The 25,348-nt window shown below is 42.0% G+C and overlaps 2 protein-coding genes across 4 annotated transcripts in view; one reads left to right on the top strand and one right to left on the bottom strand.

The window, feature by feature from the left end:
• LOC148874873 (regulatory protein RecX family protein) overlaps window positions 1-20,104 on the top strand; it is a 31,171-nt gene extending 11,067 nt beyond the window's left edge. The window contains exons 5-6 of one of the 3 annotated variants that reach the window (XM_088965609.1): window positions 11,725-11,812; window positions 19,581-20,104. In XM_088965609.1, the coding sequence (XP_088821735.1) occupies window positions 11,725-11,812; window positions 19,581-19,646 (154 nt within the window). In that variant the 3' untranslated portion in view covers window positions 19,647-20,104. Of the gene's footprint in view, window positions 1-11,724; window positions 11,813-12,200; window positions 12,978-19,580 lie in introns of those variants that run through there. The other 2 variants (XM_088965608.1, XM_088965610.1) reach the window with 2 other exon arrangements.
• Window positions 14,095-19,308, bottom strand: LOC148874874 (LRR receptor-like serine/threonine-protein kinase RGI3). Its single transcript, XM_088965607.1, has 2 exons — window positions 16,338-19,308; window positions 14,095-14,704 (listed from the first exon to the last, which is right to left on the bottom strand). The coding sequence occupies exons 1-2, from the start codon at window positions 19,162-19,164 to the stop codon at window positions 14,238-14,240; spliced, it is 3,294 nt and encodes a 1,097-aa protein (XP_088821733.1). The 5' UTR covers window positions 19,165-19,308; the 3' UTR covers window positions 14,095-14,237.
• Window positions 20,105-25,348: the final 5,244 nt, after the last annotated feature.

The raw sequence follows: 25,348 nt of genomic DNA, 5'->3' as shown, positions 1-25,348 counted from the left end.
TCATTGGCTTCTCACAGTCTATACCCAGTTCTTCTAAAAGTGATCTCAACCACAAAAGTTCAGAAACTCCATGTGCCATTGCCCTGTACTCCGCTTTAGTTAAGGATCCTGCCACTAAAGACTACTTCTTACTCCATGATGCAATGTTCCCTGCTACCATAGCACAATAGCCTGAAGTGGACCTCCTATCATCACTACATCCGGCTTAGTCAGCATCAGTGTATGCCTCCAGCTTCATGTGTCCATGATTAACAAACAAGATACCTTTCCCTGGAGTCCCTTTTAGGTAGTACAAAACCCTCTCAACAACAGTTAAATGTGTATTTCTGGGAGAATGCATAAATTAGCTAAGTACACTAACTGCATAGGAAATATCTGGCCGAGTCATATAAAGGTATAATAACTTCCCAACTAGTCTCTGGAACACTCTCTTATCAGGCAACAGTTCACCCTTAGTAGCTGATAGCTTATGATTTAGGTCTATAGGAGTAGAAGCAGGTCGGGCACCCAGTTTAGCAGTATCTGCAAGAAGATCAAGAACATACTTCCGTTGAGAAATGAAGTGACCATCCTTAGATCTGGCAACTTCAATTCCCAAGAAATATCTAAGTTCCCCCAAGTCTTTAATTTCAAACTCAGTGTTAAGAAAACTTTTGAGATGAACAACTTCCTGGGTGTCATTACCAGTAATCACAATATCATCAACATAGACAATTAGAAGGGTCACTAAGGAATCTCTCCTCTTAACAAACAAGGTATGATCCGACTGAGTCTGTGTGTACCCAAAAGCAACAAGAGCAGCCCGAGATTTATCAAACCAGGCTTGAGGAGATTGCTTAAGGTCATAAAGGGATTTCTTCAGTTTACAAACCTTTCCTTGCATCTCCTTCCCATACACCCTTGGAGGTAAAGACATATAGACCTCTTCATGTAGGTCCCCGTTCAAGAAAGCATTCTTTACATCAAAATAATGAAGATGCCAATCAAAAGCAATAGCTAAAGAGAGCAAAATTCGAACTGAAGTCATATTGGCTACTGGGGCAAAAGTTTCCAGGTAGTCAATACCATTCATCTGAGTATACCCTTTAGCAACCAAACGGGCCTTATATTTCTCAATAGTACCATCAGAATGATACTTAATAGTGAACACCCACTTATAGTCAACCGGTTCCTTTCTCTAAGGCAAATCCATAATTTCCCAAGCATTGTTCTTATGCAAAGCATCTAGTTCAGTCATCAGTCATCATAGCATCCCTCTATTTTGGTTTGGACAAGGCTTTTGGGACAGATCTAGGAGTCACGTGTGGAAATAAAGGCAAGGAAGGAATAATAGGAAGGGGAAAGAAGGCTGTAGGACAGGTGTTTGGAAATGTAATGAGTTGTACATTTCTATTTGCCTTTGCGAAGGGCAATAGGGAGATCAAGGTCAGGGAAGGTATTCAAAGTGGTAGAAGAGGGCTGACCCGTTACCTTAGTAGTGATGGGAGGAGCAAGAGGCACATCTGAAGGCATGGAAACAACTTGCATGTCTTTGAGTCTTTGTCTCTAGTACCACCTTTGAATAATAGGATGGGAAGGAAATGTGGGAGGATGAGCAGGAGGAGTAGGGGGAGCAGAAACATGAGAAGAAAAGTCAATAGAGGACTCGATTGGAGGAGATTCCATAGAAGATTCAATGGGAATTGGAAGAGGAACAGATGGTGACAATGCAAACAACTCCTCTGAATTCTCCTCGTCAGGAGAAGTACCAAAGAAAGGAATAGACTCTGTAAATGTGACATCTCTGGAAACAAAGCGAGTGCCACGAACCGGATCGAAACAACAATATCCCTTTTGTGTGGAGACATATCCCAAAAAAGACACTTGTGTGCTTTAGGTTCAAACTTATGTCTTTGATTATTGTGAACATGAACATGGCAAGTGCACTCAAACACTCTGAGAGGAAGAGAGAAGAGATCCTCATTTGGGAAAATCAAGCTAAAGGGAGTTTTAAACCCCAGAACCCGGGAAGGCATTCAGTTTATCAAGTATGTAGCTGTAAGAACAGCATCCCCCCAAAACTTAATAGGAACATGGGAAGCAAAAAGGAGGCTCCTTGCAACCTCAACCACATGTCTATTCTTCCTTTCCGCCACTCCATTTTGTTGAGGAGCGTAGGACCAGGAACTCTAATGAATAACTCCAAAGGTATCAAAGTAGGATGAAAGACTCTTCTCAAAATATTCCTTTGCATTATTAGATCAGAATATTTGGATCCGAGTATTAAACTAGGTAAGTATAAGTTCATGAAATTTTTGTACAATATTTGGTACTTCATCCTGGGATTTCATGAGGTAAATCTAGGTGTAATGAGAGAAATCATCAATGAAAAGAATGAAATATTTGTAACCCCCCATAGCAGGTAAATGATATGGGCCCCACACATTAGAGTGCACAATATGGAAAGGAGAAACAAATCTTTTATTACTCGCTGAAAAGATTGTCTATAATGTTTTGCAAGTTCACATGACTCACAATGAAGACTCAATAGGGATATTCCCCTAATCTGACAAATGACCAAATCTGAAATGACATATGACTCTATCAACTGACTCTAATAAAATGGACTCCAAAGCTATTGCAGTAAGTAATCCAGAACTTTGATCAGAGACATCCAACAAGTATATCCCATTCGCTTCATGGCCACTCCCAATCGTCTGCTAAGACTTTAGGTCCTGAAAAACACAACAAGTAGGAAAGAAGGTTATGCTGCAGTTCATTGATTTTGTTAAACTACTAACAGATAAAAGGTTAGTGCTAAGTTTGGGAACATGAAGGACAGAGGATAATACAAGTGAGTCAGAGGCTCTAACGTCCCCCTTGCTAGAGATGGGAGCAAGAGACGCATCGGCAAGAGAAATCTTCTCTCTACCTAAGAGGAGCTAGTATGAACAAAAAAGGTTGGGTAAGCTAGTCATATGGTCTAATGCACCAGGATCTATAATCCAAGGAATTCTACGATTACCTGAGGTTGTAGCATGATTTACAGAAGCATGAACACCTGAATGCAAGATTCAAAATATCGATACACTCGGTACGCTGATAGGGGCGTATTGGGCAAATCGATACACATTTTGGAGCCTTTTTTTTATTTTTTTTGCAACCGGTTTAGGGGGGCTGGGTTAGGTCTTCTCTACCCCTTGAACCGCTCACCTCCGATACACCCACTGTAGGGGCGTATCGGAGGGGTCCCAGAATGGTATCAGCCGATACGTGTCGATACTTTGAAACTTGCCTGAATGGGCAAAGGCAGATGTAGAGGGGGTGCCTGAGGTGGAAGATGCAACAGTAGACTCCAAGTGATGTATCAATTTCCCATATCTTTCAAATTCCGCCTTCACTGTTGCCAGCTATTCCACAGCAGATACTGTAGCAACATTTGCATTCTTGGTCTTTCCAGATTGACCACCCTTCCTAAAATTGCTGTTGTTCCGAAACCTTTCTGGAAGATCTGGATGAAGTTTCCAACAAGAATCCTTTGTATGTTTCGGCTTCTTGTAATATTCACATATCACCTCCTTTTTTTCATTTACCCCCTTTGGTTTTAATCCAGCATGTGCAAAATGTTCTAGTGGAGGTGGGGTCTGTAGTTGTACCTGTCTTCTGCTCTGTTCACTGCTCACCATAGAGTATGCCTGAGCAAGTGACACTTCATCCTTGGCCAGAATATTTTGCCTTGTAATATCAAATTCAGGATTGAGTCCTGTAAAGAATTCAAACACTGTTTCTTTCCACAAATTTTCTGAAAATTTCTGCATCTTTGGTGCTTTCCCATATGAATGCTTCCATAACATCTATCTCCTGCAATAGTGACTTCAACATCGAATAGTAGACAGCTACACTGGTGAGTTCCGCTCACCTTGGAAGCCTCTTCGAGGGAGGCTTGACCTCCTGAAACAGAAGATGGAGAGAAAAGAGAGAAGGGAAGGAAGGAATAATCTGGACTCAGGGAGAAGGAAATTAAGAGAGAATCATTCATTGCTTTCATTATATGATGATGGCCTTATATAGCTGGCCTATAGGTGTAATATCGGAGGGAATATCCTCTGATTTCTGGGTAACTAACTCTGGCAGATAACATGGGTGGAATATCTTCAGGCGGCAGAGTAACCAACTCTGAGTATAACTAATTCTGGGGCTCCGTCGCCTGTCTCCTCTGTCTTCTTGTGAATGGCTGATGGGTGGTGGCCTACTCCACTCTCCTAGTGGGATCTGGAGGGAGTGTTTGGGTCTCAACAGTTCCTCCCCCCTTAGCACTGACCTTGCCCTCAAGGTCTAGGTTAGGAAACCTCTCATTCAGCCTTAGATAAGGTTCCCAAGTGGCCTCGAGGCAGTCTGACCCATTCAACCTTGGCTTCTGTCACAACCTGCCCTCCTTGTCGAACCCATTGGAAATCTACAATCTTGATAGGCTCCATGTAAATGCCCCCTTCATCTGTAAATTGGGGTAAGTTGGGTGAGATAGGGGTATAATTCCCCACAACTTTCTTGAGAAGTGAGATGTGAAACACTAGGTGTAGCTTCGAGGTAGCAAGGAGGTCCAATCTGTAAGCAACAAGGCCCATTCTCTCCAGCACCTTATAGGGCCCATAATATCTGGGAGCTAGCTTGTGCCAAGCCTGTCTCATCACTGAGATCTGGCGGTAAGGTTGGAGCTTAAGGTAGACAAAATCACCTACTTGAAACTCTAGTGGGCGGTGGTGAAAGTCATAGTAGGCCTTCATCCGTTGCTGGGATTTAGTCAAATTGGCCTTGAGCAGTCTAAGGATCTCATCCCTTGCTAGTAGGCGAGTCTCTACTTCTGCCACCTTAGCCGACCCAAATTCATAAGGTAATATGAGAGGAGGTTCTCTGCCATATAGAGCCTTGAAGGGTGTCATTCCTGCCGTTGACTGATAAGTCGTGTTGTACCAGTATTCTGCCCATGGAAGCCAGTGGGCCCACTGTTTGGGCTTCTCCCCTATGAAGCATCTCTTCTAAGCACAGATTAAGAACTTCAGTCTGTCCATCTGTCTGGGGGTGGTAACTTGTGGATGGGTGCAGTTGGGTTCCTTGCAATCGGAAGCATTCCTTCTAGAATGAACTCAAGAAGGTAGGGTCACGGTCCGAGACAATGGATCTTGGTGTCCCATGCAATTTTGTGACGTCCCGTATGAAGATGTCAGCCACCGTTGCTGCGGTGTAAGGGTGAGGTAGGGCAGAGAAATGGCTATACTTGGTGAGACGGTCAACTACTGCCATGATAACCTCCTTCCCTAAAGAACGGGGAAGTCCGGTGATGAAGTCCATGGAGAGGTCTTCCCATACTTGCGCTAGAATCTTGAGGGGTTGTAGAAGGCCCACAGGAGACCATGAGGAGTATTTCCCCTGTTGATAGGTTTGGCATTCAGATACATAGTGTAACACGTCCTTGCACATTCCTACCCAATGGTAGTGGCTGCTGAGCCTCTTTAGAGTCCTTAGCACTCCTGAATGTCCTCCCAAAGAGGAATCATGAAACAACTTCAATAGTTCAGTTTTGTGGCTAGAATTTGGAGCAATCACGAATCGGCTCTTAAAGAAGAGGTCTGGTCCCACAATTTGGTACCCTACAACCTAGGAAGGGTTCTGCCTCAATTTTTCCCTAATGTCCTGCAGTTGTGGGTTAGACCTTGCCTCTTGCCGTATGGCTTCAAACAAGGGAAAATTGGGCTGAGAGTAGATTAGTTGGGCCAGCTCCTCTACCCGCGATAAGGCATCAGCTACCCTGTTGGCGGGCCCAGGTTTATACTCTATTTGGTAGTCGAAGCCCATCAGTTTACTAAGACACTTTTGCTGCTCCGGGGTGTGCACTCTTTGTTCTGCTATATACTTTAGACTTCGTTGGTCTGATCTTATGATAAATTGGTGTCCCAATAGGTATGTACGCCATTTCTGGATTGCCATTACCACTGCCATCATCTCCTTGACATAAGTGGACTGGTTCTGGTGGGCGGCTGATAAGGCCTTGCTGAAGTAAGCAATGGGCTGTCCCTTCCACATCAGGACGGCCCCTACCCCTGCACCCGAGGCATTACACTCTATCTCAAAGGGTTGGGTGAAGTTCGGAAGAGTAAGGACTGGAGGGCTCGAAACTGTTGTCTTCAAGTCTTCAAAGGCCCGTTGGGCCTCATCAGCCCAACTGAAAGAATCCTCCTTCAACAGACGCGTTAGAGGGGCGGTCGTGAGCCCATACCCCTTAATGAAATGCCTATAATACCCGGTAAGCCCAAGGAAACCCCTGAGAGCCTTTACAGTAGTGGGCTTAGGCCATTTTTGGATGGCATCTATCTTTTCTGGGTCTGCCATGACCCGCCCTACTGCAACCACATGGCCTAAGTATTGTATCTGTTTTTGTCCAAAAGAACACTTGGTCATTTTGGCATATAACTGATGTTCCCTTAGAGTGGTGAGGGTAAGTCTCAGATGTTCCATATGGGTGCCCCAATCCTTGCTGTAAACCAGAATGTCATCGAACAATACTAAAATAAATTGCCTTAAGAATGGCTTGAAAATGTCATTCATGAGGGCCTAGAAGGTGGAGGGGGCGTTTGTGAGCCCAAACGACATAACTAGAAACTCATAATGGCCATCATGGGTTTTGAAGGCTGTCTTGTGGATGTTAGCCTGGTGAACCCGGATCTGATGATACCTGGATTGCAGGTCCAGTTTGGAGAACATCTGTGCTTCGCCTAACTCGTTCAGCAGTTCATCAATGAGGGGTATCGAGAACTTCTCCTTCACTATAATCTGATTCAGGGCCCGGTAATCTACACAAAACCGCCAACCACCATCCTTCTTTTTTACTAGGAGTACAGGGGACGAAAATGGGCTGGTGCTGGTCTGTATATGCCCCTTGTTCATTAGCTCTCTTACCGCCTTCTCAATTTCTAGCTTCTGGAAGTAGGGGTATCTATATGGCCTCACATTGGCCGGTTTAGAATTTGGTAAGAGGGGTATCTGATGGTCATGGGCCCGGGGTGGAGGTAATTGGCTTGGTTCCTTGAACACATCACCAAACTAGTCGAGTATCGATCGTAGTGCCTCGTGTTGGGCTTCCGTGGGTTGGTCACAGCCTTGATTGTTTAAAGTTGGAACTGTGGGCTGCATGCCTAAGTGCATAAATAAGGGCTGTCCAGTATCCTTGGAGGCCCGTAACATGGAAGCTACAGTATCACCTTGGGGACTCAGAGGCCGCATCCCTTGTAGATGGCAAGTTTGACCATCCTGATAAAAGTCCATTGTCATTTTGGCCCAATCACACAGTGCAGGCCCTAGGTCACGTAACCAATGAATTCCCAGAATAATATCAGCCCCTGAGAAATCCAATGGGTGGAGATCTACCATGAAATAGTGGCCTTGTATAATGATCTTTTCCTTCTTGCACACACCATCACATAACATCTGACTTCCATTAGCCACATAGATTGAAAAGAGCGGAGTGGGTTGTATAGACATACCTAGTTGCCCTGCTAATCGACAAGTGGTGAAATTCAGGGTAGAGCCATTGTCAATCAAGATCATCATAGATCGGCCCACCAACCTTCCTTCTACTCGCATGGATTGAAGAAGGTTGAGGCCCATGAGGGCGTGTAAGGAGATCTTGGCTCCAACAGGTTCAGGTTCAAATGAGATTAGTTCACAGTCTTCTACGTTTTCTTCCGGTTCTTCCTCTGTTTGAAGGAGAAACACGCGCTGGACTCTGCACTTATGGCCCGGTCCAAACTTGTCATCACAATTGTAACAGAGGCCCTTCTCGCGTCGGGCTTGCATCTCAGCCCACGAGAGGCGCTTGAAGGGCACAGTGGGCCTGGGCAAAATGGGCTTTTGAGAATCCCCAACTTGTTTCATGGGTTGCTGTTTGGGGAATCCTCACATTCGGGTAGGATTGCTTGCTGGTTCTACGCATACTATCAATCTTCTCTTCTTGCAGGCGAGCCATACCCACCGCCGCCATGACTGTCGCTGGTCGAAGAGCTCTCACTTCCAGGCGGATGTCTTCTCTGAGACCTCCCACAAAACACCCTACTAAGGCCTTCTCCGGCCATCCATGTACCCTGGTCGCCATTCTTTCGAACTTGAGCTGGTAGTCTACTACCGTCCTAGTCTGTTTTAGTTGAGTGAGGAGTTCGTCGTAATCCACGAACGCCGTCGGCCCAAAACGGATGCACAGGGCTTCTGTGAACTCCGCCCAAGTTACCTGAGGATGGGTTTGTCGATACCACTGGAGCCAGAGATTAGCATCTCCTTCTAGGTGAATGGAGGCGATGGCGACACGCTGGTGTGCAGGGGTTTCATGGTACTCGAAGAATCTCTCAACTCTGAAAATCCAAGGAATGGGATCTCCACCGGAATAGTTGGGAAAATTGATTTTAGTGACCTTTTCGGCGGGGTAACACTAGTTCCTTGGCTATTGGAAACAGAGGCATCAGCCCTTGCTGGATGACTGTCTCGCCTGATTATTGTTGGGAGGTGACGTTAGAGATGACCACCTTGAGATCCTTGAGTTCGTTTAGTACCTGGTGGAACCCAATCTCAAGTTGGTCGACTCTATCTTCCATGGTAAAGGATCTTGTCTGCGGCATAGCTGGTCTGCAACTAGGCTCTGATACCAACTTGGTGAGTTCCGCTCACCTCGGAAGCCTCTTCTAGGGAGGCTTGACCTCTTGAAACAGAAGATGGAGAGAAAAGAGAGAAGGGAAGGAAGGAATAATCTGGACTCAAGGAGAAGGAAATTAAGAGAGAATCATTCATTGCTTTCATTATATGATGATGGCCTTATATAGCTGGCCTACAGGTGTAATATCAGAGGGAATATCCTCTGATTTCTGGGTAACTAACTCTGGCAGATAACATGGGTGGAATATCTTCAGGCGGCAGAGTAACCAACTCTGAGTGTAACTAATTCTTGGGCTCTGTCGCCTGTCTCCTCTGTCTTCTTGTGAATGGCTGATGGGTGGTGGCCTACTCCACTCCCCTAGTGGGTTCTGGAGGGAGTGTTTGGGTCTCAACACACACTCTTCTCCCCCTGTTTTAAAATTTTCACATCATTCTTCAGTTTGTAGGCCCTTGCAACATTTAATTTCTGAGAGTATGTTTCTGTAACACTATCCCAAATCTCCTTGGCTGAAGTCATCCACAGATAGTGTTGACTTATGTGGGGCTGCATAGAATTTACCAACCACCCAATAAATCCTACATCCATTTCTCATATGTAGGATCAGTCTCTTACGACATCACCTTACTACCTGTGAGAAACCCCAGTTTACCTCTACTACAGACATGGATCTTAATGGATTGTGCCCAAGCAAGGTATTTTGTTCCGTCAAGTTTAATTGTAGTCACTCTTGTCAAAATGGAATCTACGGGACCAACCCCCAACACCGGGATCTGCTTCATCTCACTTCTAGATTGTTCCATCAATCAAACGAAAATAAAAAAACAATGTTTTCAACCTTTATAGACCTAACTAAGGTCAATCAAACACTCAAAAGTCCCAAAACTAGGGTTTCACCATACCTGGCCTTCGGGGAGAAAGAGAGGAGGTAGCCGCTCAAACCGGAGTGATCAAAACCACTTCCAACTGCAGCCACCCATTTTTGGAGATAAAAAAGGAACCCTCCAAGCCTTGAGCACCACACCCAAAAATCCTCTTCAACCTGTAACTGGAAACAGCCTAGTCGGCTAGGGTTTTGGGAAAAAAAACTGCAGTCCCACTTTCTTGGCAATCTTCGGCCAGCTTCCCACTCTCCAAACCCTCTACCAACTAGGTGAACAAGATATCTGATTGATCAGCAATTTATCTCTCCACACCTTTCGATTAGGAAAAAGTGTTTGGGAAAAAAAAGTAAAAAAAAAGGAGAAAGTGAAGGAGGACCTGCTCTGATACGAAGATGTGATTCAGACCAATAAAATTAGCAGAAATATTTAGATTAGAACAGAAAGAGGAAAGGAAGAAGAGGAAGACAGCAAGAAGGAAAAATGGAGAAGAAAGGAGTTTGATAATTTCCTCTTTCCCCTACTCTTATCTTTTTATTAAACTTATTTAAGTTACATAATTTACAAGGAGGCCCTTAAGTAAGCGTCCACATCAGCAATACACTTAAAAAAAATAAAATAAAACAGAAGCTAAAGGCCCATAAAGAAAGAAGGCCCAATAAGAAAACATAACAAGAAGGAACTAATAAGAATGACACTAAAGGACTAGGGCCCATTTGGTCCAGTCTTTCTACAAGAAAGTGTGCGGAAAATGGGGTGTCTACATGGTTAGTTATTATATACAAGGGCCATTACCCAATATTGGTCCCAACTATCTTGGGTCTTGGTAACCACCATCATTTTCTTGCATGAAGTGGTCACTTCCAGAACTGAACCCATGTTCTATGCTGCAGCAGAAGATTTTACCACTGCATTAACTACCAAGCAATGACCTTTTAAGTATTTTATATCATAAACATATTTATCATGCTATGCTTTTTAAAATGAACCCTTGATGGATGGGAACAGATAATATTATCTCTATGGAATATAATATTTCATAAGTCTATTTTTATCTGGAAGGATACTATTTTATTATGTATGCCCAATTTGGATGAGCTTCAAACCCAACTTAAGTTTCTACTCAAGGGCATCCCAAAAGTGAACAAATTCTCTATTCTTTTTCTGTAGTAGCTTTTTTTCTGAAGGCTATCTGTTATTATTATCAATTTATGATCATGCACTTCTCTATGATCTCATCTCTCTTGCACACAATCCTTAATGCAGCCAATCTCCCACCCAACACCTAGGTGGTGGCTTGTCAATGCACGCCCTTGCCTGGGTAACATATGGGATCATCCACAGAGTTCCTCTTTTGCAAATTGCAATTCCACTCTATAAAAGGGTCATGTAACTAGAACATCAGAATTTTGAAGTACAAATGCATTGAGCCACTATATCCCTTTTCTTCACTCCTTACTCTTTTCACCCTCTCAACGTCTCAATCATACCTGTATTATTGAAACCCTTATCTGGTGGGATGTCTATTTAATCACGTTAATTATACTAAACAATATTTCTAAATTTTAATTATCATATCAATGCATTAGTAATGAGAAGATCATCTATGACACCAGTAAGAAGAAGTGATCAGTTTCAAGTTGAAGAGGCTGCAAGAACTAGGGGAAAACCAAAAAGGATATGGGTTGAAGTAGTAAGCAATGATTTAAAGGCCATAATTTAACAATAGATTTGACACTGAACAGAGCAGAATGGCAGAACAGGAGTCATGTAGCCAACCCTGTATAGTTGGGACGAAGCTTAGATGATGATGATGGTGACGATATCAATGAATTAGTAATATAATTTAAATAATTGTGTTTAATAAGGGTTTCTATTTAAATATTATATGTTTATCATCAGTGCAGGTACTTCGTTACACCCACCAATTTCCTAGACCTAAATTCAGTTGGTAAAGATCTTGTCTAGACAAGTTGATTGCCTATGTGAGACTTACTGGGCTAATGTTTTGAGACATTCTTATGCTAATGCATTTCCTCTTAATGGTGACACATAGGAACACAGTTGCATGCATCCAAATGCACAAGAAACAAAAAAAAGTGATATCAGATACTGTTCTTTATTACCCCTTTTTCTAATCAATTTCATTTCACTTTTGGTTTCTTGTAGGGGATTGATTAATGATTTCTTATATGCGGAAGCATTTTCTCGGTCTAGATGGTCTTCATTTTGCTGGGGGCCAAGGCGAATTAAGCAAGTAAGATATATTCTTTTTTGAACTGTTGTTTGATTTCTATTCTCTTAAAGGTTTTTACTGCATAACCTTTATCTATCATTCCCGATTTCTGAACAATTTGACTTACCTTTCCTTTTGGTGCCTGGTTTTATTTTTTTAATTAAATTTGCGTATTTTCCCTGAGTTTATAGATGAAATATGGCGGTGATAGATATATAATAATGTCAAGGCAGTGTTTGTTTCACAATAAAATGGACATATCAAGGTGTACTTTTCATTACTACATGGTGAAAAGATTTAACAAGTTGAAGATCCTTGTTTGTTTATAGTAGTTAAAACTTATAAATGATTAAAAAAACTAACAACTTTTTATAGTTATTTATGCCTCATTTCTGGTATAATTGTTAAGAAAATACATGAAACCTGGGGATGATTCAATGCTGTGGAATCAGGCACTTCTCCAGAAGGGAGTGAATGAAACAGACGCAGAAAAGGCAATGAAACTTGTCTTCGAGCAGGATGATTCTGGGAGCAGTCAGGAGTTGAATCTTGGTATGTCAAAGTCTTTACTCGAAAGCCTATTTACTAAGGCCTCAAAGCAGTGGTTGCAGGGTCGAGATGTTCCTCATGAGACACGGAAATCAAGGATCATTAGATGGCTACAGTACCGTGGGTTTAACTGGGCTGTTACCAGCTACATTGTAAAGAGGTTGGAATCCAAGCATCCTCCCTAAGTATATTGACAACCTGACTAGGGGATTCTCGTGTAACTTCACACATTCATTTTCCCTGCAATGTAAAGGAGAGACGATCTTGGTACCTCCATGTTTAGTTCCCTAAAATTTGATTTGGTGGACCAGGGATTCCATGCAAAAGTCTGGATCAGGGATAATTGCAATGCCCTACATTCTGGCAATCTGTTCATCATATAAAAGGTTGCATAAGTAGCCAAGACTAAAGCTACACATGGCTCTCCATGCTGCGTTATATGTCAACCTACCTGCTGCCATCTTGTATGACAAGCTCTTTTTAAAATGATCTGGTTGCAGAGTCAACTGTAATATCAAGCAGACATCACCTTTGGAGTTTATTGGCAGTTGGATTGGCTGCACATTCCTTGATGAATGAAGAATTCTTTATTTTATGTAATCTTTGATATTGCTAATGGAAACACCATTTCTTGCAATTTGTGTAGGCATCGGCTTTTTGATGAGCCATACTTGTATTATTTATGGATGATGAGCAGCCATGCGACTGAGGCGTTTCTCAAATCTAAATAAGACCGAGGGATTACCAATTGGTGAATTGGAATTGGGACGGTTTCACCAAGATAGTGAAGGTCAGCTTGATTGGAAGTCTAAATGCACAAGATTTTTGTGTCGATCTATACATTTAGGAGGTTCATCCCAGGGAAGTTGACCCTTGGGTACAGAGTATTTCTCTTGGTCATACCCATCATCGTATTGGCAGTCCACTCCTCCCTATCTAGGATACTAGTTAATGGGCAGTTGGCCACCTATTTAGGACCAATTATCCATATGATAAATTCATGTTAGATTTTCTTTATTTGATTTAAGAGATTAAATCAGGTTTTGTTTGTGAATAATGATACACTCTATCTAGAGTAATGTGACCCCCATGCCAGGTATTGAAAGCTTTTGTGTATTTTTTGTTAAGACTAAAAAAGCTTTGTTGGGGTTGGGGCTTTTATTTGAGTTGAAAAACTAGATGTTAAGAAAGATATCTCAACTTAAGCGAAACTTTAATTGGTTGGGTTCTACACTGTGGGTTGTGCTTCTCAATGTCAATGATGCTGGAAACGTATGACATGAGGTTGACCAATTAGATTGCCCTGGGTGAATTTTGACGACTACCAGTTGATTGGTTACCACTTCTATGATATTGGTTGATTTTCAGTTTAACTCTTTGTGCTTTGATTAAATTTCAATGAGAAAGGTTCGACATTATTAATATGGGTTCTCATATCATTTGAAGTGAGTACTTGATAGAGGTAATTGTGCATGAAAAAAAAATGTTCTTGAAGTGGATGCTTTTTTTTTCCGTTGTTTTGAGAGTGATTGTATGAAGAACCCCACTAATTTGAGGTCTTGTATGAACATTTGAATCTTCAAATTGATTAGGATTTTTTGGTTTTAAGCGTAAGCTTAGAGTGGAAAAAATTAAGAGGTTGAACTTAGTTGCTATAATCTGTATGTATATGATGGAACTTTAATGATAGAAGGTGAAGGATATATAGCCCTTGATACAATGTACTGGTGAAACAGGATTTGTATAACCCTAAATTCAATTTCTTTTCTTTCTTTTCTCTTTTTTATTCTTTTTAATGGAGTAAATCCAGAGGCGTGCGCTTCCTTTAGGGGAATTTTTCCGCCAACTTGGAAAACTTACAGCAAGCATTCAAGCCCATGATCGTCTTCCTCTTCCCTCAAATCGAGTCATCAGAGAAAGAAAAAGAACAATTGGAAGATACTTGCAAGACCCTAGTCTGTGCAGGAGAGGATGCGAGTGCTGTTGATGAAAAAGCTCCCTTTCCACCTTTGAATTGGTCCATTTCAATCTTTGCAATCTCGACATGTCTGATCTCCTTGAGCATGGCTACAACATCCTTCATCATAGGACGGTCATGTGCTCGAGTGCTGACACACAGAAATGAAACTGCGAGTGTTTGAATCATCTCGTGTATCTGAATGTTGGTCTGCCCTTGAAGCTTTGGATCGAGGGTTTCCATGGGGTCACGCTTACTCTGCCAGTGGTCTCGGATCCATTCAACCAAATGCGCCCCTCCGGGCAAGGCTGGATCTAGGGGATGTCTTCCAGTTAAGACTTCCATCAATAGTACACCAAAGCTGTAGATATCACTCTTCTCTGTGATAGGTTGCACGGATGCATGCTCTGTACAAACCCAAAATTGTTAGAGAAGTGAAATCGGATTTGGTGCTCACAAAGCTGTGTTCACACCAGTTTTACGGCCCTTTTCAGCCCCTGCATTGGGAGTATCTCTCCATGAATAAAAAGATATAAGTATGGAAATGTTCCCGATGCACAACTGGAAATGACAGAACAGTGTGAGGACTGAATCCGCCCTCCTTGAGTTCACATCTCTGCCCCACAACATCCCACAGTACATCTCTGCCATGTGAACATCTCCCGATGATGACATCATTGATTTTGATACTATCATCAGGAAATGTTTCCAATACACTGCGGGTGAAACAGGTCTGATGTTCCCCTTTGAATGAGTTCACTTTTGCTACGGTACAGTCATTAGCTCAAGGGTAAAATCGGAAATCAAGGCCTTGGATTTATTACTGTGGTACCCACCAATAAAAAATGGCCTTGATTTTATGATTGGTGTGGGAACCAATGATAATGCCCCACACCAGGTTTTATTTCACATGAATGCCACTGTGTAGCAGGCAATGGACCCACACCTAGGGCTATTCATAAGAATGCCCAACCCGACCAAACCGACCAACCTGAGTCAGCCGAGTTTTCATCTGTATTGGTCGGTTTCGGGTTGGGCAAATGTATAAATCGATATATCGGGTCGGTTAGGCAATTAGGCAATTACAACTAATCTTCTACTAGAACTAGTTCGGTAGTTTAGTTTGAGTAGTTTCTTACTCAACTATAACTAATCTTCTACTAGAACTAGAAGGTCCATTAGGCAATTACAATTAGAATAGGCAATCTATCATAATTTCTAACTTTCTATAATTTTTTACACCAAATAGGCAACCCGCTAGGCAATTACAATTAGAATTCAATTAGGTGTCTTTTTGTACAGGAGTAAAATTGAAACCGATCCAATCCGACTCAAACCGACCAGGTCGGTTTGACCTATCAGTGGGTCGGTTTTGCTTTCCACTTCAGGTAACCCGACCAGGTTGGGAAAACCCCAATAAACCGACCCAACCCAACCCGACCCGTGAACACCCCTACCCACATTAGTGAAAAAATACATGGGACTTTCATTGAGAGGGTAAATGGTTGTAGGTTCCATGTATTTTATGAGAGACCTAATCTACTCTTCACACAGGGCAGCTCACACCGACCTCGCACTCACATCCTACAATGCATTGGGATAAATTATTATTCAGTAGATGTTCCCATTGCAAGGTGGATGTGCCTGTTAGGTGCCCATGTACGAAGAGCAGATCCCGTTCCATTTTATGACTGATGTGGAGTGTTAGTAATGATTCCAGCTGTTGTGTTCGGTTAATCCTATCTCAAGTAAAACACCTAATTCTAGTAGACTATTCATGCACCAGACTGAGGCTCACCAACTACAGGCAACACTATACCTCCTGATTTATAGATTTAAACTTTAGTTCCCCAAACCCCAAAATCCTAAACTCTAAGCCCTTAAATCTAAAACCTAAATTCTAAACTGTAAACCCCAAAATCCTAAACTATGGTAAGATGCATATCCTTCCAACGTGGGAGCAGCCAAGTATTTTTCACGAATTAAAGCAAAAATAAAAAAAAAAGTTCTGAAAGGAAAGGAGATGAATAGTTTGATTACCTGGGGCCATGTACCCGTAGGATCCAGCAAGCTGAGGTTTCAAATTCAATTTGCAAAGTTCATCACCAGCATCAGATGCATCCACAAGTCTGGCTAACCCAAAATCAGCCAAATACGGCTCAAATCTTGGACCCAGCAACACGTTCATAGCCTTCACATCCCCATGCACGATAGCAGGGACACAGTCATGGTGCAAGTAGGCAAGCGCATGCGCCACTCCTAACACCACTTCATACCTTGTATCCCAGTCTGCTCCACCCTTCCCGGAGCCATGAAGGAGCGCGCTCAAGCTCCCATTCGGGAGGTAGTCGTAGAGCAATAGCTTCATGCTCTTGTTCGAACACCACCCCAGCAGCCTCACAATGTTCCGGTGTCGGATTGAGCCCAGTGTCCGAATCTCAGACTTGAATGCCTCCGGTTGCTCTGTCGACCACATCTTCTTCACTGCCAACGTCTCCCCATTTGGGATTTCCACCCTGTAGACAACACCGGAGCTTCCAGTTCCGATCACGTTGGCCAACGTAAGATTTCCAACAACATCATCGATCGAGAAGTCGAGCTTCTGATAAAGGGTCATCTCCCAAGCATCGTTTTCTGTATCCCCAAGACTACCTACACGAGCACGTACTAAGATGTATGCTGTAAGTAAGAGTAACATTGCACTGGCACTGACTAGCACAGACGTCACCAGCTTTGATGCCGATCTGGTGTGCCCATTGGGCTCCAGGTGGTCGGCGGGAGTCACGATCCCGCCGGTAATGTAGAGTGCCCGGTTCCCGGTTAGATCGCTCAGTGGGAGTTTCCGGAAGAATGGCGTGTTGGGTAACTCGCCGGAGAAGCTGTTGTAGGAGATGTTGAGGGCGACGAGGTTTTGAAGGCTAGCAAGCATGTCAACCTTCCCCAAGAGCGCATTGTGGGAAAGGTCAAGGATTCCGAGCTTCTGAAGACTGGAGAGTTGAGCTGGGATTTCACCTGACAGGCGGTTGCAGCTGAGATTGAGAGATATCTCGAGTGCAGGAAGATCGGCCAATCCCTTGGGTATCTCGCCTGACAAACCGTTGTCACCGAGATCCAATAACTGTAGCTTGTAGCAAGACGCCAACTCCGGTGGAATTCTACCAGAAAATCCGTTCTTGCCGAGAATGAGTTTAGTCAGCTCTGTCAGGGACCCAATGCTTGGAGTCAATGGCCCTGTTAGTCTATTATCTGAAATGTCAAGAAATCGAAGGCTTTTTGGAAGTTTTTCCGGCATAGATCCAGTAAGACCATTGGAGTGGAGATCTAGAAACTCCAGATTCTCACAGGCAGACAGTGACAGTGGAATTCCACCAAGAAACCGGTTATTGCTCATGTCAAGGAAATTCAAATTTTTCAAATTCCCAATCTCGACTGGAATCACTCCTGCGAGCCTGTTGTCATTTATTCTGAACCGATATAAGTCGGTACAGTTTCCAATGTCCGGTGGTATGAAACCAGATAAATCATTAGATACCAGTAGCAGCTTGGTGAGATTTCTCAATCCAAAAATATGTTTCGGAATTGGTCCGATTAGTTGGTTGTATGATAGGTCAAGAGCCTGAAGATTCTTACAATCTGCTAGACTCTCTGGGATTTTTCCTGTAAGCTTATTCTGCCAGGCGAAGAACAGTGTCAAGCTCTTTAGTTTGCCTACAACAGCTGGGATCTCACCAGAAATGTTGTTGTTGTCGACCTCAAGGTGTGTTAAACCTGAGCAGTTAGAGATTTCAGTAGGCAACGTACCTGTCAACTGATTAATGCTCAACAGAAGTTCCTGAAGCTCCAAGAGGTTCCCTAAACTTCTTGGTATGCTGCCTGACAACATATTCTCTGATAAATCCACAACCAAGAGCTCTCTACAACGTCCAAGCTCATCAGGGATCGTACCCACCAGGTTGTTCTGCCACAGCAGTAGGTTTTGAAGCTTTCTCAGCTCCCCAATTCGTTTTGGTATTGAACCTGAGATAGAATTCTGATACAAATACAGGTTTTGCAATTGGCTGCAGCTACCAATCTCCTCCGGGATAGGGCCAGATAAAAGAGATGTATAAATTGCTATAGTTTGAATCTTCTTCAGTGAACCGATTGAAGGAGGCAGGCTTCCTGAAATGCTGGTTTCTGCAAGTCCCAACAGGACCAAATTAGTACAATTTCCTATCTCTGAAGGCAGCATCCCTTTGAGATTTTGATTCCCGCCTGCTCGAAAGACTTTCAGCTTACTTAACCTTCCAATACATTTTGGAATTTCGCCACTGAGTTGATTGTTATAGAGAGCAAGGTAGACAAGGTTTGAAAGGTTCCCAATGTTGGGAGGGATACTGCCTGCCAGCAAATTCGAACTGAGAGAGAGACTTTGCAGATTGCTCAGCTTACAAAATTCAGTCGGGATTTCTCCAGAGATGGCATTGTTGCTGATATCGATGACATTCAACTCTTGATATTCTCCAAACTCTTTTGGTATTGGGCCTGTGAGATTGGTTGTTGAGAGGATAAGAGTATTCAGAGACTTGAGAGAGTGGAAATTTGAAGGTAACGGGCCTTGCAAATTGACTGACTTCAAATTAAGCTGGACTACTTCGCCATTGGCATTGCAAATGATCCCAAACCAGTTGCAGGGTTTTGAGTCTGAAGGATTCCATGTTACCAGCGCGTCTACAGAGCTGTTTAAGCTGTTTTTCCATGTGAGAAGAGCTTGGCCCTGTTCATTAATGGATAAACAACTAAAGAAGAAGAGGGAGTTTATTGAAACAAGAAAGGTGATAGACAAGATATTGGGAGAAAGAAGGAGATTCTTTGGAATTGCAGGCATTGCTGATGATAGAAAACAGGTGATGATCTGTTTTGGGATTGTAGAGGAGTGAACCCCATGTTTTGTTTATAGAAGAAAGCAGCAGATTTAGATCCAATAGCAACTTATTTTCTAATATTATTTTTATTGCTATTGCTGTTGTCAATTGAGAACTGGTGATGCAGATAGATTTTCTGTTTAGTTTATGGAGGTGTTTGTGGGTTCTTTGTTTGCTCCTGTCAATTGAGCAAGTATGAAATGTGTGAAATTCACCATTGGGTAATTGTCACATGGGGAAGTTGGGTGCTCTATAAAAAAACAGGGCTTCTATTTTCTACTTTTTCACTGTTTGGGTTCTTTTGTTTTGTCAAATTTGTTTGCCTCGATGATTGATGCAGGCATTTGTTTTTATTTTATTTTTATTTGTTGTTGGGCAGGCAAAATTTATCTTTGAGTTGAAGGTGGATGCTTTCTTCTTGAACTTTAGTGACGGAATGATTTAAATAAGCAAGAAAGAGCTGGAACCAACAGAAAAAAAGGGAGAAGATGATAAACTTTTGTCTTCAGCTAATAAGACCCGGAAGATGTTTCTCTATCAAGACAAATTGGGATTGTTTTCATCAATAGACCATCTTTTTGAAGGCTATATATTGTCTAGTGAAAGACTGAGGTGACCCCACATTGGAACAATTGGTGATTGATGATCCATGATTCCATTATATGTGTTCAGGAGGGTAATAACTATACTAGAGAGCATGCATCAACCACAAGAACATGCTTCTTAGAAAATAGATAAGCTTTTCGTTAGACTGAAGAGATTGGAGAAGGAAATTTAAATGGATCTTGATTGTAGATTGCAAAAGAAAAACATAGGAGAGGTCCGATAGGATTTATTATAATATGAACAAGGCTCAAAGTCAGGGATCTGTTATGGTTAAATCTATAAAAGAATTGGATTTTTTCTATTGCTTTATGGCATGGACCAGGATAGACTATAGAGTGTCTCGGGTCTACAGAATGCAGTGAAGTGCTGCACATGGAAGCGAGGAACAGCCAAAGAATAGCTTTTATAAAATGCAAAGCTGATCATGTTGTCCGGCTGCTTTTCATGTAAGAAAGAATAAACCTGCAAAAAATATTGATGGACTTACGTGCAAGGAACATCTGCACCAGCATGAACTCACAATTTGCAATCAATGTTTTAAAAACCGACCTGCATGTAACCGGAACCGTTTTTGCCACCGGTTCGACCTCCCAGTCGAAATGGATTGGCCTGTTGAAATTCAAATAATAAAATGGTCAAAAACTGTTGTTCGGGTTAAATGGATTGACAGATCATTAATCAAATAAACAGTTTTTTTTTTTTTTTTTTTTTTTTTTTTGTCTAAAGAATGGTTTAGGGGTGAAACGAAATCAATTGCCTGTCCGATTTCCAAGCCAAATGGTTCGTCCGTCTGGGTCAACAGTAGTTTGAAAATCATGCTTGCAATTGTTTCTCTTTTTGTTTGATGGAAAAAGGTGAGCTACACAAGCTTGGGAGTAGCACTTCTCCTTACATCCTTTACAAATAAAATTAAAATCACATGTCCTAAACTCATTATTACCTTCTCGATTATTAAAAGCTTTACAAAGTAACAAATCAGCCAATTGATTTGTTTCCCAATACATATGCTTGAATATGATATTAAGGTTAAAAAACTCAACAAAGTTTCGACACTCGCTAATGATATCACAAAATGCTACTATAATAAAAGCAGAGCATATTTGTTGCGACCGTTCCCTTGTGAATGCCAATGAAATACGAACACTTCGGTGATTAAAATAAAAATTTAATGTGATATGTGTTGAATTTATTTCTTTTTATGGTCTGTTCATGTTTCATTGGAGGTAGCAACTTGCAAGTGAGTGCATATATGAACTCCTATAATCAATATATCAACATCTTATATATATAAAAGATTCGATAGTTTGGTTCGAATGGATGGTCCGTTCTGACAACTGACGGTTTGATCATTCGGTTCGAACGGACGATTCATTCTGACAACAAAAATTACAGGTAAAAAAATTGAGTTTGTGAGGTCCATTAAGCAGTATCATACGTGTTATGTCATTCGAGTGTGTGACTCATACGACCAAAAAACGGAACCGTTCTGGCCATCGTTTTTCGGGTCGATGATTCTGTTAGATAGTTGTATGCCCTTAGCTCCAATCAGAATGATGTATAGTATGAATTTATTGTAAATGAATAAAGTACATATTTGATTCATATTCCTTTGGTGTGTTTCTATGTAATCCCCTTAAACTGGACACTTAATGAGACCCGTGTTAATTTAGAATGTTCACAGCTAGTGGGTCGGTCTGGGAAGACCTATCCTCATAAGGCTGACATTGATGTGCCACCAAGTTGGTTGGGGTGGCTTGTCTCATCCGCCAGGGTGAGACCCTAGGCACATGTAGTGTATGATTAATTGAATATTTGAACCGGATCAGATTTCCAGTATTGCCCTAAACCTTGGAGATTAATGGGCAAAACTGGAAAGTTACACCCGACCCCTAGACTCGATTATGATACTACACTAGGTATCGGATTGGGTTGTCTTTGATGTACCAATCAGTGAGATCCTTAGTGGGGGTCAAAACCTGGGTATGTTGGGATAGTCAGAGAATTCATCTGAGTGGGTGATCATAGTGATAGGATCAGCCCCTTTGTCGGACAAATGTAATGATCAGGTATGCACTCTCACTGATGGAAACCAAGACTGACAACAGCCGATTTCAATCGTTGAGATTTGTTTTGCAAAATATATTTTATATGAGATATAAAAGTATATTTATGTTATAGTTTCCAAAATGTTTGCAAAAGGTTTTAATTCCTAGAATCCATATAAGCAGAGAATGCAACACTGTTCCTTGTAGCCGAGGGAGAGGTCCTCTCTTGTCGGGTAGTGTTTGATCATTATGGGCTAAGAGGTTGAGTGTAAGACCATAGAGGGTAATACCTGATGGGCTAATCTTGCATCTGCCCACAGTCCCTGGGTGTTATAAGGTGGCTTGGCCCAGGGACCACTTAGGGTAAGTGTTGGGCCCATAGAGCCCATATGATGGGTTTCAGGGGGTGCACTGTCCATAACAGTGTATTCGGCTAGGCCTTGTAACAAAGGCTGGGTTGAACCCATGTGGCTGATGTGTAAATCAATGTTTGGGTCCCACGCCATATAAGGAAGCCCAACTGGGCAGCAGTTAAGAAGGCTAAGTGAGCACATAACCTTAATGGGCCTAAAGCCCATTTCGAACTAGGCTAATTTTAAGTAGTTAAATATGGGGCAAATTCTGGAATGAATTGGCAGATAAGATAGGGTCTTAACCCTATCCACTCAGAGAGTCTAGATCTGAATCACATTTAGATATGGAAACCTCCTAATGAGATTAGGAGAAGACTGATCTAATCTACAGATAAGATAAGAGTTTATCCCTATCACCTAAAGGGATGTCTGATCCAAATATGATTTGGATCAGCAACTCCTAATGGGATTAGGAGCTGATCCTTTAAGGTTACAAAAGAAGGAAGGGGCGGCAGCCTTTAGACATCACAAGAACATCAGATCACTACAAGTCTTTAGAGCTGAAATCATAGAAGAGAGAATTCATCATACTTGCGAAAATTCTCTCTTGCCGCCTCCTTCCTGCCGCCACTTCACCTGCCAGTTCAACCTTCTTTTTAGTGGGAGAAATCAATATTCGATCTTGATATCAGTTCCTTGTGAAGGGACTGATAGGAAACTGTGCTCACGTGCCATCCTGCTACTTGCAAAGGATTAGGTTCTTGGAGAGAACACTGTTGATTCTGCTCCATCCTACACCGCACCATCTTCAGTGGGAGCAGTCTTTGGATCCTTCCTTGGGCGTGAACACCTTCGTTGGGAGATATTATTTCTCCGTATCAGGTATAATCCTCTCCTACTGCTTTTGTTCATATCTGGTTCAGTTTACGGTTCAAGATTGATCCTTGAAAATATCATTTTCTAAATAGGGAATGCGATTCCCAGTTGAAGGGAGAGAAATTTTTTTAAATTCGCCCACCTTATTCCGCAAGATTTAGGTGTCCATACGATGGATCTCTCATCCCTTCAGTGGTATCAGAGCCATGGTTCAAATCTTGAATCAATTCTTTTCAGATCTGAACCTGCGCAAATGGGCAGAAGGCATTTTACTCGATTTGCGTAGATAAAAGTTTTGGGAAATTGTTCCCAAAATTATGGGTGAATAATCTAAAATTAATTTTTATATAAACCTGATTATTGTTTAGAACTTTTCTTTATGATTTTCTTGATTTATGGGTTGTTCGTACAAAAGGAGATTGAAATCTTGATTTGCGCAGGGAACCTGCGATTTTGCAGTTTCTGGATTATTTTATTACATTTGGTCTGTAAAATAATTTTTTTTTTTCAGACTGAATGTATAGGTATTCGATCTGATGTAATTATTAATAGAAATTAGGTTTTCTATTTATTTTATTTTGGATCGAATATGGCGGCGCAAGGAAGGAGATTTCATAGATGGGAGAATCGCAATCTGCGATTTGCAGTTTATGAAATTGCAAACTGTGATCTAACCTCTGTTTTGCAGGATGGATTGTGTGAACAACCCTGTTTGACTGATTCTTGATTTTCTCAGTATTTAATTTCAGATTATTTTCTTGAATTAAAGATTTAATTAAAGATCAAACCCTACACCCATTCGAACAAGATTGGTTCAAATTGTTTGGACCGAATCTAGGGTTCGATCAAGGCTGAATGTCAGCCCTAATTTTTCCCAAAATGGGCATGAAGATTGATAATTAATTGAATGCTTAATTCGGCCCAACCTGTAAAGGCCTAGTTTTAAATAGTTAAAACTACTAAAAGCCCACTTAACAGATAAAGTTATATGGGCCGAACCTATCAACCCTAATTCGGCCCATATTCCTAGATAATATTAATGGTTAATATTATAGATTTAAAAATGGGCTTTATAGATATTTAATTGATTGGATCAATTTATCCTTGCATGTGATGTTTGGATGTGTGATGTGCTACGTACATGGGCCATAAGTACTTGGCCCATGCTCAATCGATAGTGGATCTTGCGCACACCACGATCGAATGCACATCATTGCCATGGTGTCCTTTTTGGTCATTGAATGACCTCCCTCAGTGGTGGGCCCCACACCTCATGGAGAGGTTACGTGTGGAACCCTAGCCGATTTGGGCCCACCAAAATCTGGTTTTATGAAAGTTGGTGGGAGCCACTTTGGTTTGACCTAGATCAAACTAGGGTGTAATTTACTGTTCCCTCCAGCTAATATGAGTGCATGTGATAGGGAGATTCATATGATGAACTCTCTAAAGGCCTTCCATCATTAGCATGAGGATGGGTCCTTCAGTAATGAGGAAACACACCAGAAAATGGGCTATCCATTTGCTGTTGGGTTTGTCTGAGTGTTTCATAAGATGATAGGGGCGTCATAGACCGATGTGAGAGGGGTTTCACTAGAAAATGGGAACTCTCTCATGGTACCTTGGCGTTCACGAATATGATGGGTAAGCACTCATTGGACAGAAAGGTTTACCTGAAAACGACTCTGAACCTTGTTTGACAGAGGCCAAAGGGAAAACTCATATGATGAGTGGATATGATCCTTCACAGAAAGGTGGTGGAGTTATGCAGCTGAAACAATTGGCTCCATGCACCCTTTGTGATTTCCCACATTTCCAGAGACAACTCGTAGTCTCCGTCACTAAGATAAGAGGGAAATCTCAGAGATGAATAAAAGGGAATGGAACGTAGATTAAAATCCATATCTATGTAATGAACATGAATCAAATTAGGTTGTGGACTGATGTTTTCTCTTTTATCAGAAAATGGAAAACGGACAATTTGCAAAGCTTTTTGATGACAACAAGCTGAAGGGCCCAAACTATGCTGACTGGTACAGGAATCTTATGCTGGTCCTAACTTCAGAAAAGTTGGACAAAGTGGCTAAAATTCCTGTCTCGAAGCGTCCGGGTGATAGGGCTTCTGAGGCCCGAAGGAGAGACTATCAAGATTGGGAGGAGAAAAACTCCCTTGCCCGTTGCTATATCCTTGCCTCCTTGGACAACATAATGCAGAGGCAGTTTGATCAAATCGAACTTGCCAAGGACATATTGGACAGTCTCAGGACAAT

This window comes from Nelumbo lutea, chromosome 1, assembly GCF_056320005.1.
Source record: "Nelumbo lutea isolate HS-2025 chromosome 1, American lotus-T2T, whole genome shotgun sequence".
Classification (NCBI taxonomy): domain Eukaryota; kingdom Viridiplantae; phylum Streptophyta; class Magnoliopsida; order Proteales; family Nelumbonaceae; genus Nelumbo; species Nelumbo lutea.
Note: the sequence above shows the minus strand (reverse complement) of the source record. Positions and strands in the feature narration are given on the sequence as shown.